The 15521-nt window shown below is 40.8% G+C and overlaps 1 protein-coding gene across 3 annotated transcripts in view; it reads left to right on the plus strand.

Moving 5' to 3' along the window:
• lama2 (laminin, alpha 2) overlaps positions 1 to 15521 on the plus strand; it is a 233467-nt gene that overhangs the window by 56017 nt on the left and 161929 nt on the right. For all 3 annotated transcript variants that reach the window (XM_082506113.1, XM_082506112.1, XM_082506111.1), the window contains exons 4-5: positions 12686 to 12737; positions 14214 to 14404. In XM_082506113.1, coding sequence (XP_082362239.1) covers positions 12686 to 12737; positions 14214 to 14404 — 243 coding nt within the window. The remainder of the gene's footprint in view (positions 1 to 12685; positions 12738 to 14213; positions 14405 to 15521) is intronic.

Below are 15521 nucleotides of genomic sequence, written 5' to 3' on the forward strand. Positions count from 1 at the left end.
TTACCGACACTAACAAGCTGATCTACAATACGGCAGCAGTGATCAGTGAGATGCTTGGCTACAAGTTGAACTGCGACAAGGGGCAGTACCCTCCATGGAGAAGTAGGCTAGAGGGCAAGATCAAAGTAGCACGGAGGGAGGTTAGCCAACTAACGGAGTTGCAGAAAGGTGCGACAAATAAGGTGCCTAAGAAATACAGCAAGCTGTCCATACCTGAGGCCTTGGAAACTGCCAAGCAAAGACTCACAGCCTTGGCCAGCCGCTTGAGGAGGTACACCAGAGAGATAGAAGGCAGGAGAATAAACCAGCTGTTCTCCACAGAACCAGCAAAGGTGTACTCTCAGTGGCAAGGGAACAATAAGAGAACAGCACCACCAAGGCTGGAGACGGAGCAATACTGGAAGAGCATATGGGAGAAGGATGCAACCCATAACGGCAATGCTCAGTGGCTAGAGGATCTGAGGGCAGACCACAGCGACCTCCCTGAACAGGGTCCAGTAACCATCACAGTGGCAGATATCCAAGAAAGGGTCTCCAGTATGAAGAGTTGGACAGCACCAGGGCCCGACATGGTTCATGCCTACTGGCTGAAGAAGCTGACTGCACTCCACGAGCGTCTGGCAGCACAAATGAACCAGCTGCTAGTTAACGAGAGACACCCGGAATGGCTAACTGAAGGCCAGACGGTCCTGATCCCCAAGGACCCCAAGAAGGGACCGGTCCCCTCCAACTACCGACCAATAACCTGCCTCAGTACTACATGGAAGCTCCTGTCAGGCATCATATCGGCTAAGATGAACAGGCACATGGGTCAATACATGAGCGGGACACAGAAAGGAATTGGCAAGAATACCAGAGGCGCAAAACACCAGCTACTGGTAGACAGAACAATCAGCCGAGACTGCAAGACCAGACTGACCAACCTGTGCACTGCCTGGATTGATTACAAGAAGGCCTATGACTCAATGCCCCACAGCTGGATACTGGAATGCCTAGAATTGTACAAGATCAATGGGACCCTAAGAGCCTTCATCAGGAACTCAATGGGGATGTGGCGTACAACACTAGAGGCCAACTCCAAGCCCATAGCACAAGTCACCATCAAGTGCGGGATCTACCAAGGAGATGCTCTGTCCCCACTGCTGTTCTGCATAGGCCTGAACCCCCTCAGTGAGATCATTAACAAGACTGGCTACGGATACCGACTACGGAACGGAGCAGTTGTCAGCCACCTCCTGTACATGGATGACATCAAGCTGTATGCCAAGAGTGAACGAGACATCGATTCACTGATCCACACTACCAGGCTATACAGCAATGACATTGGAATGTCGTTCGGACTGGAGAAGTGTAGTCGGATGGTAACAAAGAGAGGGAAGGTAGTCAGAACTGAGGGGATTGAACTACCAGAAGGCAACATTGCAGACATAGAGGACAGTTACAAGTACTTGGGGATTCCGCAGGCGAATGGGAACCATGAAGAGGCCGCTAGAAAAGCTGCAACCACCAAGTACCTGCAGAGGGTCAGGCAAGTCCTGAGGAGTCAGCTGAATGGTAAGAACAAGATCCGGGCCATCAACACGTACGCCCTGCCCGTGATCAGGTACCCTGCTGGGGTAATAGGCTGGCCAAAGGAGGAGATCGAAGCCACTGACATAAAGACAAGAAAGCTCCTTACCATGCATGGAGGGTTTCACCCCAAGTCCAGCACCCTGAGGCTGTACGCTAAGCGGAAGGAAGGGGGCTGGGGACTGGTGAGTGTCAGCACCACAGTCCAGGATGAGACAAGGAACATCCAAGAATACATTGGGAAGATGGCCCCAACTGACCGAGTGCTCAGTGAATACCTCAGGCAGCAGAAACCCAAGAAAGAGGAGGGAGACGAGGAACCATCATGGAAGGACAGGCCCCTGCACGGTATGTACCACCGGCAGATAGAGGAGGTGGCTGATATCCAGAAATCCTACCAGTGGCTGGACAAAGCTGGACTGAAAGACAGCACAGAGGCACTAATCATGGCAGCACAAGAACAAGCTCTGAGCACAAGATCCATAGAGGCTGGGGTCTATCACACCAGGCAAGACCCCAGGTGCAGGCTGTGTAAAGATGCCCCAGAGACAATCCAGCACATAACAGCAGGGTGCAAGATGCTAGCAGGCAAGGCATACATGGAACGCCATAACCAAGTGGCCGGCATAGTGTACAGGAACATCTGTGCCGAGTATAATCTGGAAGTCCCGAGGTCAAAATGGGAGATGCCCCCAAGGGTGGTGGAGAATGACCGAGCTAAGATCCTGTGGGACTTCCAGATACAGACGGACAAAATGGTGGTGGCTAACCAACCGGACATAGTGGTGGTAGACAAACAGAAGAAGACGGCCGTAGTGATCGATGTAGCGGTTCCGAATGACAGCAATATCAGGAAGAAGGAACACGAGAAGCTGGAGAAATACCAAGGGCTCAGAGAAGAGCTCGAGAGGATGTGGAGGGTGAAGGTAACGGTGGTCCCCGTGGTAATCGGAGCACTAGGTGCGGTGACTCCCAAGCTAGGCGAGTGGCTCCAGCAGATTCCGGGAACAACATCGGAGATCTCTGTCCAGAAGAGCGCAGTCCTGGGAACAGCTAAGATACTGCGCAGGACCCTCAAGCTCCCAGGCCTCTGGTAGAGGACCCGAGCTTGAAGGATAAACCGCCCGCAGGGGCGTGCTGGGTGTTTTTTTTTTTTGTTCATATATATATATATATATATATATATATATATACACACACACACACACACACACACACACACACACACACACACACACACACATATATTGTCATGGTCCTGCGACCATGACTCAGTGACTTTATGTTTATGTTCTTTATTGTTATTACTTTCATTATTATTCATGGCTGTTTTGGGATGGTTTGTGTTTGGGATTTTAGACACTGGGTTCTGGGTTTGTGCTCCCTCTGTTGGTCCCTGGTGTTAGTGTTCCCCTGTCTCGTCAGGTTAATCAGGTCCAGCTGTTTCCCCCACCTGTGTGTGATTTCCCAGTGTCTCTTCGTGTACTTATAGTGTGTGATTTCCTCTGCTCCTCGTCGCGTCGTCTGTGTTCATACCTGGTGTAATCCCCTGCATGCTCTCCCTGCTGTTCTCCCTTCATGCTCAGGTTTGCTATTTCTTTGTGTAGTTTCTCCCAGTTAGTTCATCCTTAGTTCTGTTTTACCATCCCCACTTTATATTGGATATTATCAATAAATCACCCTCACACCTGAATAAGTGCTGCGTTTTGAGTCCTCCTTCCGCTCTCCACACGGCCGCTGCCCCGGACCGTGACATATATATATATATATACATACATACATACATACATACATACATACATACATACATACATACATACACACACACACACACACACACACACACACACACACACACACACATATATATGCTTTTATATGTATTATTTTGCAGCATAATAGTATCATTATCACATCTTAAAATATCTAAAAAGCTTATGTAAGGAGCTTAGATTACCAATGAGTGAGACTGCAAGGTCATCTTACCGGTAATGTGATTTGGATGTCCCAGCTCGTCCACTGACTCCAAAGGGTTAATGTTAAATTCTTATTATTTAAAATATGTCAAATTTACATCTTAACGTCTTGATAAATTACTTATTTGTTATTGGTGCTATTATTGTAGGATTGGGTGATCCACCATGGTAGTTCTAAAAGGCTTTTTATTTTCTTGTTCTAACCAATCTGTCTTCACCCACTGACGATCCCACAGGGGGTTTTGTTATTCTGTCCAAGAGGTTTCTAACCACTTGGCATCAGATATGACTGTGCCTGTGGTGTCAAATTGATATGCCAATAGACACCTTGAGTGTTCCTCTGCAACACTACAGCATTTGACTGAATGGGAGTATTCTGTTTGGTGCCCTCCATCCATTCACTTCCACTTATCCTTTTCAGGGTCGCGGGGGGCACTGGAGCCTATCCCAGCTGTCATAGGGCGAGAGGCGGGGTACACCCTGGACAGGTCGCCAGTCTGTCGCAGGGCCAACACACAGAGACAGACAACCATTCGCACTCACTTTCACTCGCACATTCACACCTAGTGGCAATTTGGATTATCCAATTAACCTATCCCCACAAGTTGCATGTCTTTGGACTGTTTGGTGCCCTGGGATTGAAAAAGAGTATCAGCCCATGCCAGTATTTTTTAATTTTGCATGACTGTAGATACCAGTAACATCTCGACCTGATTTAATTTTGTTGAAAGTCAGGCTCAAAGTCAAGGTCAAGGTCACAACAAATGTGAAGATCAATAAAAACGTTATATTACCAACTGTTTTTTATGGATCGTCGTCAAACTTCACAACAATGCCACTGGGGGACATGAGTATATACATTAACTAATTTTTTGACCTTGAACTTAACTGTTAGCGCTAAAGGTCAAAGTTTACCTTGGAAAAATTTTTTAAGAAAGCATATTGAATAATATATTATATGAAAGGGCATGGAGCAATGCCCTACAGCATCACAGTGATGTCATAACAGGCGGACTTCATTGTACTGTAGTACAAACAGACTAATGTCAGCTTGTTGTAAAAAAAACATCATAAAACATCAAAGTTTTAATATAGCCTTTGTACTTCGGGGGGAGTTGCACTGAGTGCTCTTGTTGATTTTGAATTCATGATTTTAGAGAGTAAAGTAAGTGATACGAGTGTCAGTCAGTCTCAATGATTACTAATGTTTTTAGTATTTTCAGAATTGAAAATTTGCATTCTCATGAACCTGAGACTTTTAGGTCAGTTGAATATTTGAAACTTCTTTATTCTCCTATTTAAATAATGGCTTTTGTATTAATTACAGCAATAGTACATTCCATCTATGCTGCAGACGTTGACTACAAATTAAACGTGGTTAATTTTTTGTTAATGCATATGTGTGAATGTGCTTCATTGTATGCGTGACGCTCGATCAAACCAACAGAAAGCTATTTACTCTCCAGTGCACTGAATTTCCTCTGCGACCGCAGTCATTTCACTCGGAAAATGACAGTGGGCTTGTGTGTGTTGTTATCGTCTGTGACATCACCACTCTCATTTCCTCTCTTGTTATTGTTGAGACTCTCTGGACAGAAAGACTAAATAATGAGAGAGTGGGAGCTGAGGGTCTATGTGCTTCACTCCGTGTGTGAAGCAGACAGTTGATGTCTGTGTATGTTCTTCATTATTTTTAGATAAATTCTTGAATCATATCCGTGCGTGAAGATGCATCAGACTTGACAATACACTAAAAGCCATCCGCAGAGATTCTGGAGAGTGGCTTGAGAATAATTTCTAACTTTGCAAAAATAAAAATTTTTTGGGGGGGGGCTTTCATTAGTTTTGAGGTTTAATTTACTTTTTAAAGATTAAAAAATCAAATCCCTTTTTTTTACTGTATCATTGGAGTATTGCAACTCCAGTTTTTCATGCCAAACTAAGAGCTTTCTGGCCATGCATCGCTGGTGTATAAAACTCTGAATTGCAGTTGGCATAACTAATAAAATACATTTAGACTAAGAGATGTCTTAGGACTATTTTACCATGAGTGGATATGCTTGTCATGCAGTCCCAACATTTTAAAATCATTGTAAGACAGTTAAATGCAATACATACTTACTCTACAATACTGAACTATTGGGTCATGCAAAAAGACAGAAATGCATGTGAAGTAATACAAGTACGCAGAGAAAGTTGCAAAATGTGAATGCATTGGAGTCGTAACATGATTGGGTGTCAAATAAGGAGCGTAGGCTTTATCATATCCATCAAAAGTTGTCAGAGACTGTATGGGCTAATAGTTTAGCAGATAAGAATCTATTTTCTCAATATTAATTTGCAAACATTTTAGAGATTTTATCATCTACAGAACAAAATGTTATTGAAGCACTGATAATCTGTATGGAAATCTCAGTGTGGAAGGGACACAGCTGGAAACCAATATTGAATGGCTGTGATCTTCTTAAAGCCATGATCTCTAATCTAATTTACTTCATGGGCTCAGAAACACTTCTGAAAATCATTCAGTCAGTGAAAATGCACAGCAAAACTCCACCATACAGACAAAAAAATCAAGTAACAAAAAACATATCAACAATTTGAGAAACACATCTTTCCTTCACTGTGACTTTGCTCATATAAACTGGACTCAATTTGAAGTGTACAACTATTACATCATTAATATAATAATTATTATAATATTATTAACTTTTTTTTCAATTATGGACACAGCATTGTGCTGCCAAAAGAAAAGAGACTCTGGATTTTCACCAGTGCACCTGTGCAGTAGTGCATATGGCATATATGCAAATTAAACACTAATAAGAAACAAAATATCAATGTTTTGGAGGAACACAGGCTACCATCTAGGGTTCCTTTTTCAAGGAATGCTTTCTCATTTCAAGAAGACAGTGCTGAAATAATTTAAAAATAGCATGGCTCCATGCAAAAAGTTGTCCTGTTGCCACACTGGTCTACCTGCAGTCCAGATGTGCCACCCTATGTAATGTTTTATGAAGCGAAGAGTAAAACCAAAGGTTTGCTGAACAGCTGAGATCCTGTATTAAACAAAAAAAGGAAAACTTTGTGCTTTCTAAACTGCTGCAGTTGGTCTCCACAGTTTGCAAAGGCTTTGTGTTGTTGAAGAAGAGGTGATGCAACACAGTGGTAAACATGCTTCTGACCTAACACGAGCTAAACATATTGCTAGTATCAAAATGAATATGAAAAATACAAAAAAAATACTGTGGTCACTTTATGTTACCTTCTTATTTTAGTCAGTACCCTAAGAACGCTGAATTAATTATATTTTTTGCTTTTCCCACCACATTTTACACAAAGTCACACCATTGTTGATTCAAAATTTGATGTGTTAAATGCGTATTTCTTTCTTTAAGCGATACAGACAAACTTGTTTAGCTTTTCAAAAATAACAAACATAAAAAATGATGTAGTCAGAACTTTTAGTGCCAACAAAAATCATAACTAAGAGGACGTAAATGAAACATCTGCTGTACCCAATAAAAGTTTGCTGGTTTAATGTCTGACAGTAGCTTGGGCCAAAGCAAGAATGTGGGAGATTGCAGCATCTGGTGTTTTGTGTAGAGTAAAGCCTATTTAAAAGCTTAGGGCCAAATTACGACCCAGTCTGTGAGTGAGCGTGTTAGTGTATAAAGGCATTTCATTTGTATGTGCAAGTGTGTTTTGAGCAGTTCAGGCAGAGTGACAGACTTAAACAGAATGGATTTCAAAAGGCTGTTACACAGCCGGGCATTCCTCTGTCTTATCTCGAGGCCCGTGTTTGTGTATACTGCTGCCGCTTCGCTGTTCAAATCTATGTGAAAAACAATATTTTTTTTGTATTTCTTGTTGGGGTGTTTTTTTTCTGCAGTTTGCTCAAATATCAGAGTCCTGTAACTTATTTGCTGCAGGACTGGCGAGACTTTTTTTTCTGGTACATTCAAAAATATGTTCTCAAATTGTTTTTAGTGGAAAAGCACAAAAATGTGAAAAACAAGTGAATGGTTCCACTGATTATTTGCAGCTTGTTTGCCTGCATTTAGTTTGGCAGTAAAGGATGCTGGATGATTCACACCATTTTGAACCGGACCAACAGCTACATTATTAGTCCTGTGAGATGTTAACACATTTTCATTTGAAGTGACAGTAAATCTTCGTACTAGTTTCTCTCATGACATATCCACCTGTGTGTTTATGTCTGGGGGGAAAAAACAAAACTACAATAACAACAACAACAAAGCACCTTTTGCTATTTACATTTTGGGGTCACTATCTTGTTCTGACCTCATCTCACTTTGTTTCTGGTCAGGCTCTGTTTTTGTGCACTGGAACTGACTGGAGTACTAACAGGAATTGGAGGCTGATGCCAGTGTATCAGGCCAGAGAGATTTTAACACGTTTCCATGTGAATAACCTGTAAACGCCAGCTGTTCTGTAAAACCGCTGTAACTATGTGTCCAAATCACACTGAGACAAAATGGATTCTTCACAGGCTATTTAATTGTAGGCAACCTAGCCACACTGGATACGGGGCTTAAGTGGCCCGATTGAGCATTAAAATAAACATTTTAAGTGCTCAGTTGGCTGTAACGCTGAAATATCTGCCAAAAGCCAGTTCCTGGCATATCATGATGATTTTCTGTCAAGTATGTAATGGCAGCAATGGAATACATGAGAGCTATTTGGAAATGAATTTATATTTTTCTGAGTTTTTCATTTAAAAAAAAAAAAAGATTTCTATGAGATCTAGATATATGTGTGAATGTTGTAAACTTTAAAGACACTTTTTTATTGTGTTTTTATTTACGTCAACTCTGAAATCTTGTCACTTTTATCTGAAGCAATGTGCAATGTAAAATTAAAATGATTCAGAAGTTTATTTTTGAGTCAAAGAATTATTCATCGGTCCAAAAAACAAATACGATTTTCCACTTCACCTGGGGAACAAATGACTCACCGTTTCACTTTTTAACTTTTTATAAACTCAAACAAAACACAGAGCACACAGATTCTCTCGCAAAAGTAAAAGCTGTTAAATTTTATACTTTTTAATTGCACAAGAGCACCGTCTGTCTGTGCATTAACATGTTGGAACGTTTAAGGCTTCAGCACCAGTATCAAACCATTTATTTTTAAATGGTATCAGTAAAAATTTGTAACGTCATTGAATTAACATGTGATTATTTCAGTGTCAATTTCACTAAACACACATGGGCCTGATTACTGGCAGAGCTGTTGAATCCAGAAATCACATAAATAGAACCTGTCTGACGAAAGTGAAGCAAGCTAAAAGATCTCAAAAAGCAACACAACTTGCTACAATCTAAAGAAACACCTGAGAAATAAAGTCACTGACATCTATCCGCCTGGAAAGGGTTACAAAGCAATTTCTAAGACCTTAGGACTCCAATAAATCAAGGTGAGAGCCATTATACACAAATGGAGAAAATTTGGAACAGTGGTGATGCTTCCCAGGAGTGACTGGCCTACCAAAATTACTCCAAGAGTGCAATGACTCATCCAGGAGGTCAAAAAAGAACCCAGAACAAGATTAAAGAACCACAGGCTTCACATATCCCAGTTAAAGTCAGAGTTCATCAAAAATAAGTATGCAAAAATGGCTTCCATCGGAGAGTTTTAAGACAAAAACCACTGCTGAGCAAATAGAACACAAAGGCTTGTCTCACATTTGCCAAAAAACATCTTAATGATCCCCAAGACATCTGGGAAAATGTTCTGTGGACCGATGAGACAACTTTTTAGAAGGTTTGAGTCCTGTAACATCCAGCATAAAACTAACACAGTATTTTAGAAAAGGAACATCATAGCAACAGTGGTAGTTTGAAGGTCTGGGGTTGTTCTGCTGCGTCAGGGGACCTGGATGTCTTGCTGTGGTAAATGGAACCAACCTGCTGTATACCAAAACATCCTGAAGGTGAATATCCAGCCATCTGTTCGTGACCTCAAGTTGAAGCGTACTTTGGTACTTTAGATCGAAAACACACCAATTTTACCTCTGAATGGCCTAAGAAAATCAAAATGAATGAACCGGCTTTTTAAGATCATGCCACAGCATCTCAATCGAATTCAGGTCAGGCCTTTGGAGTGGCCGAGTCAAAGTCCTGACCTGAATCTGATTGATGTGCTTGATGGCATGATCTTAAAAAGCCGGTTCAACCTTGAAAACTCTCCAATGTGGTTGAATTAAAACAATTCTGCAAAGATGATTGTGCCAAATTTCCTCCATAGTGCTGAAGAAGACTCATTTACAGTTATTTATAGTCATTTATATAGGTTTGGGACATTTTTTCACACAGTGCCATGTTGGTTTTGTTTTTTCCCCCTTAATAATTAACCGCATCATTTAGAAACTGCATTTGCATTAGCTTTGTCTAATATTTAAATTTGTGTGTTTTGGGGTTGGGTGGGGTGGGGGGGTGTGGGGGGGACTGGTCAGGTCTCCAGTCTGGCATTGGGCTAACACAGAGAGACAGACAACAAGCCACAACATATTCACAGAGATACCCACCCAGACATGGGGAGAACATAGAAACTCAACCCAGAAAGAAAGATCCCTCTAAGGTGGCGGATTTAAACCCAGAACCTTCGTCCTGGGAGGTGGCAGTGCTAAGCACCATGCCACTATTTGGATCAGAGTAGAACATTATGCTGTAAAACTCCTTTCAGCTGCTACATTATTCAGTAAGGGTTGCCACAGTAGAAGAATATGCATATTTGATTTGGTAAAGATTTCAGATGCCCCTCCTGACAGGAATCCTTTCTCCCTGAGAGACTTTTGTCTCTTGTCCCAGTCTTGAATCAAGGACTTTTCTGTGTTAGGTGAATGTGTTAACCACTACCATATGGAACCGCTAACTGACAGAGTAAATATTTGAAGCTAAAATTCAATTAATAATTAATAATAATTATGCTGCAAAGAATAAAAATAAGTTTTGGTTCACAAGATAGACCAGATAGATAAAATAGACATGACGTTAACATTGCTGGACTGTACTTTAAGTGGGGTGACAAATACAATGGTATTGAAAGGCAGTAACTCTGTAGTAATACCACCACATTTTATTTTTGTTCAAAAATTTCAATTTCTTTTTTCTTTCATTTGGTGATGCACTTTTTTATCCATTGAGAATGTTTTGTTTGCTTCATTTTAAGTTGGAAATAACAAGGTCTCATGCAAAACCTGATGAAACTCGCTGACACCCTGCTACTTTGAGCTTATAGTTCTTGCACTATAAAGGAAAAAATAAATAAATAAATGTTTGAGCTGAGAATCTATCCAATTAAACTTTATACTTATATGGGCTCTACATAAATGTATTTATCTGACATTAAATTAAATTTCATGCCTATGAGATTCACATTTATTCAACAGCTCTCTTATATTTTGCAGGATGGTTATTGGTTTGTTTATTTGTTGATGCTGTGTTGAGCTCCAGAGGCTGCAAAAAATCTCTTGTCTGATCCACATTTGATCAAAACCTAGACTATGACACAATGCAACCCTGGGTGCGCGCGCACACACATAGACACAGAGTGCATTAGTTAGTGGTGTTGATCTATGTTTAGCTGCTGGAGCTGCCTAGCTGTCCCAAAGTTGTCACCATATTAAAAGTTACCCCTGAAATCACTCCTTTTCACATACACACACACATGCACACATACACACCATCCCGTTCTCAGTAAGTAACAGTGACTCTTTGTAGGAGGCTTGAATAACTGCTATAGGGTTACTTAAATGACACAATCTCTCGCTCTCTCTTGCCCTCCCTCTCTTTTGCTCTCTCTCTCTCACACACACACACACACACACACACACACACACACACACACACACACACACACACGCTTTTTCCCTATTCTAATTGCTGCAATGTGACACTTCTTCCCACATCTGAGAAGAAAGGCCAATGAGCTTGCATAGAGAAAGGAAGCACAGCCTGGTGAAGATAGTTCAAGCAAACATTTGACCTAAATCTGAATTTCGCATATACAGTACATTTTTATACCTGTCTATAGTGAGCTGACCTTTTATCTTGCTGAGCGAATCTGGAATTTTTTTTTATTTAAATCATAATAAAATATTTTATTTCTATTTTATAAATACAAAAAGTCGGGCAAAACTGGACAACAACATTCAGTGACTGAAAAATAAAAACCTTTTAGTTTGGTGGGGGTTTTTTTGGTTTATTGTGGTTGTCTAGCTTAAAGTTACCACGAAACCGGCTTACTGTAAGCGCTGGTTTGCATATATATTTTCATATATTTTGAAATTACTATAGCAGCAAATAAGCATTGGCTTTAAGCACATGAGAAACTCATGCTCCCTTTGTGTGAGTTTTAATCTGAGTTTCCCTCTTTACTGTTTTTGGCAATCGGTACAGCTGGCGTGTTCGTGCATGTAAGCCTCTCCCTAACACCTGCAATCTACTGCACTGCACTGTAAAAGCAACAAGGGCAAAGTGCAGTCCTGAGCATTCAGTTACCCAATTTATGTGCGCTTTATTTTTTAATTTTCACTTGTTAAACTCCGCAGTGAGAGTTTTGCTGCCCTCCTCTGCTCCATGTTTCACCATCGAGCAGAGCAGGGGAGAAATTAAGGAAATGAAGATAATTTGACCCAAAATAAGGAGAACTTGATACACTACTGCAAGTGCTAAAAAAGCTCCCCAGCAAGTGTTAATATGTGTTAACATGTTAACGCCTTCTAAGATATTAATGCAATAAATTAAAGGGAGAGAAGCTGACAGGAAGACTGTGTGATGAGTAGACGTGTGTGTTATTTGACAGTGTGGTCTAATGGATTTCATTTTCTCTATGAATTTTTTTACTTTTTGCTCATCTGTAGGCACAGGCATGCACAACTTTTGTTAATTTTGGGGAAATATTGAATGTCATATATTTGTTACAGTGAAGCAAGAAAAAAGCTGAAAAGAACTGAATTTTCAGTCTGAGATACAGTAACATTTTATTTATTCACATATCCCTGTTAAAGATTTCTAATATTGGACTGCTCTGTATTAAGGCTTAAAACAGTGAAAAAATTGTGTAATTGTTAAAACCAAGGTATGATGTGAATTTTTTCTGTGTGGATCTTTCAGGTTTTTCAGATCGCCTATGTGATAATAAAGGCAGCCAACTCACCTCGCCCAGGTATGCGTTCAATTATAAAAATGTTATTTTATCAGTCTCATACTGCTGGAAGTGTTAATATTTTTGCTTTGATTCATTTTAAGGAGAGGACTGTGACTAATGCGCAGGGTTCGTCTTAGGAGCATTAATCATCAAGCTAATGATCATCCCACAGAGAAGCCTTCATATAATGGAAGACTCCATTCAATCAAATGGATCTTTAGCTCAGCGATTAACAATACTGATGTGAAACAACAAACTAGCACGTTAAAGTAAAATGGCGGTGGAAGGTTTAAATATGTTGAAAAGTAATCTAGAAAAAGACAAAACAGTTGAATTCCTATGGAATTACTATGTTCTTGGCAAACAGTGCTATCCATTATGGCCACATCTCCATTTGATTTCGTCAAAGGACATTGTTCCACAAGTCTTGTGGTTTGTTCAGATGCAACTTTGCAAACCTAAGCCATGTTACAATGTTCTTGTAGCATTGTACTTCCAGACAAGTGCTACTTATTGAGTCTTTCTCTAAATCAGGGGTGGGAACTGCAGGCCTCAAGGGCCAGAGTCCTGCAGGTTTAAGATATCACCCTGGGTCAGCTCACCTGAATCAAATGATTAGTTCATTACCAGGCCTCTGGAGAACTTGATGACATGCTGAGGAGGTAATTTAGCCATTTAAATCAGCTGTGTTGGATCAAGGACACATCTAAAACCTGCAGGACACCCCTGCTCTGTACTGTCATGATCTTTACCATTAAACATGTTAACTGAGGCCTGTAGAGTCTTTGTCAGATCTTGGTTTTTCTTTATAGTTTTTAAGAGGACTGCACGATCTGACCTTGGTGGGAATTTACAGAGTTGTCTGGTCTGTGGCATCGTGTTAACACAGACCCAAATCCATCCAGATCCAGACCATCTGCTTAATAGAAGTGGTCACGCTTGCTGATTATCAGTTAATCAAATATATTTCATTAGCAGCACCTGTCTGTTACTTACCCTAATTAATTCCTATGGAAATAGTAAAGGTGAACCTAATTTTTGACAGTATTGCAGAAAGCAATGTGAAAAACCTGCTTTTTCACATGACTCTATATAATGGAGGGATGTGGTGCTTACATGATAAAATAAGCAATTATAATGGGCAAAAATAAAGTTGATGTTCTAGCTAGTTCACACAGAAACACAATAAACAAAAAATAATAAAGATGATGGAAATTATGAGTGCATGTTTGTTTGATTTTTCTGTTGTTGTCTTCACAGTTGTTTTGTTTTTTTCGTTCAGCAGGACTCACTTTACTTTGCATTTAATCAATCCAGAATACCACAGTTAAATATGAAACTGAATGTTTTGTCAATTTTCTATGTATATTAAGCAGCGTGACCTTAACAGAGACTTGCGTGCCACTCATTATTTTTATTGATATTCCCTGGTCTCCTCATCGCACACTGAAAGCATTTCATTGTTTTCTTTACCATCGTTTTTTTTGTCCGCAGGCAATTGGATCTTAGAGCGTTCAATAGATGGCGTGACCTTTGAACCCTGGCAGTACTATGCTATCACAGACACAGAGTGCCTGACAAGGTTCAACATAAATCCTCGGACAGGACCTCCATCCTACACCAGAGATGATGAAGTCATCTGCACATCCTTTTACTCAAAGATTCACCCACTGGAGAATGGAGAGGTAACACATGAAGATGTCACAAACTAGGGCTGCTGCAATGTCAGATTTTGACTATACAATTATTCTGGCTGAAAGAATTCATGCTGATCATTTTAACTGTATATCTAAAGGCTTTTGGTTGCATAAGGGTAAGCTGTCCTTCTTAAGCAAAAGAGAAAAGACATTTGCAAACATTTCCAATATACCAGCTCATATAATGGGAAGCCTTGACCTGGATATCTGCTCACTCAAAATACAGCTGTTGGGGGTAGGAGGTTGGATTGACTCAAGATTATTTGTCTTTCTTTGGTCCCAGTTGGGGAAGAAGGGTTAAGGTGGGTTAGTTTAAATCTACTTAAACCATGCTGGAATTTCTGGATTTAATGCATTGCTTGTATAGGCAAAGAAGAAAAAATCCAGAGTGGTCAGAGATGATAAAGAAGGAGGCAGAACCAAAGTTGACTGTACAACTGTGAGACACAAATGAGGATGTGGCAAAGAGACTGATCTGGTGGACTGGTGTAGGCAGGTGATGGCCAGGCGACAAGAGGGATGTGGGAATTGTTATAAAATACTTTAATCAATGACATGAAAAAGAAAGTTCTGAGTTATTAAAAAAGAAAAAAAAAACACCACAAGACACACAAATACACACATGTGCACCCCAGTGTTTACTGTTGTGTTCCTTTGATCTGCTGTGTGTGATCACATCCAGTAACAACAGGCAGGCAGGCCTGACATTAATGAAGAGAAAGAGGATTTCAGAGCACACAAACATACTAACAAATACACAAACACGCATTGAAAATAAACTAATCACACGTTAACATCCCCCCACACAGGGCTGTAATTGTAGATGCCCTTCTGATTATCTGCATGCGTTTCCATGTGTGCTAATGTGCGTGCATGAATATGTGTGCTCGGTGTGTCTTTTTGTGTGTTTGCACTGTATGTGCTTGTGTCCTGCAGGGGAGCGCTAGAGGGGGTGCGAGCTGGGAGATGTCAAGAGCTGCAAGTAACGACGGAGGTGTCTGAATTGTGTGTGTGTGTGTGTGTGTGTGTGTGTGTGTGTGTGTGTGTGTGTGTGTGTGTGTGTGTGTGGTGTGTGTGGTTGACAGCTCCCTTGCCGTCTGATCAC

Source organism: Aulonocara stuartgranti (genome assembly GCF_965226115.1).
Source record: "Aulonocara stuartgranti genome assembly, chromosome: 15".
In the NCBI taxonomy this organism is placed as follows: domain Eukaryota; kingdom Metazoa; phylum Chordata; class Actinopteri; order Cichliformes; family Cichlidae; genus Aulonocara; species Aulonocara stuartgranti.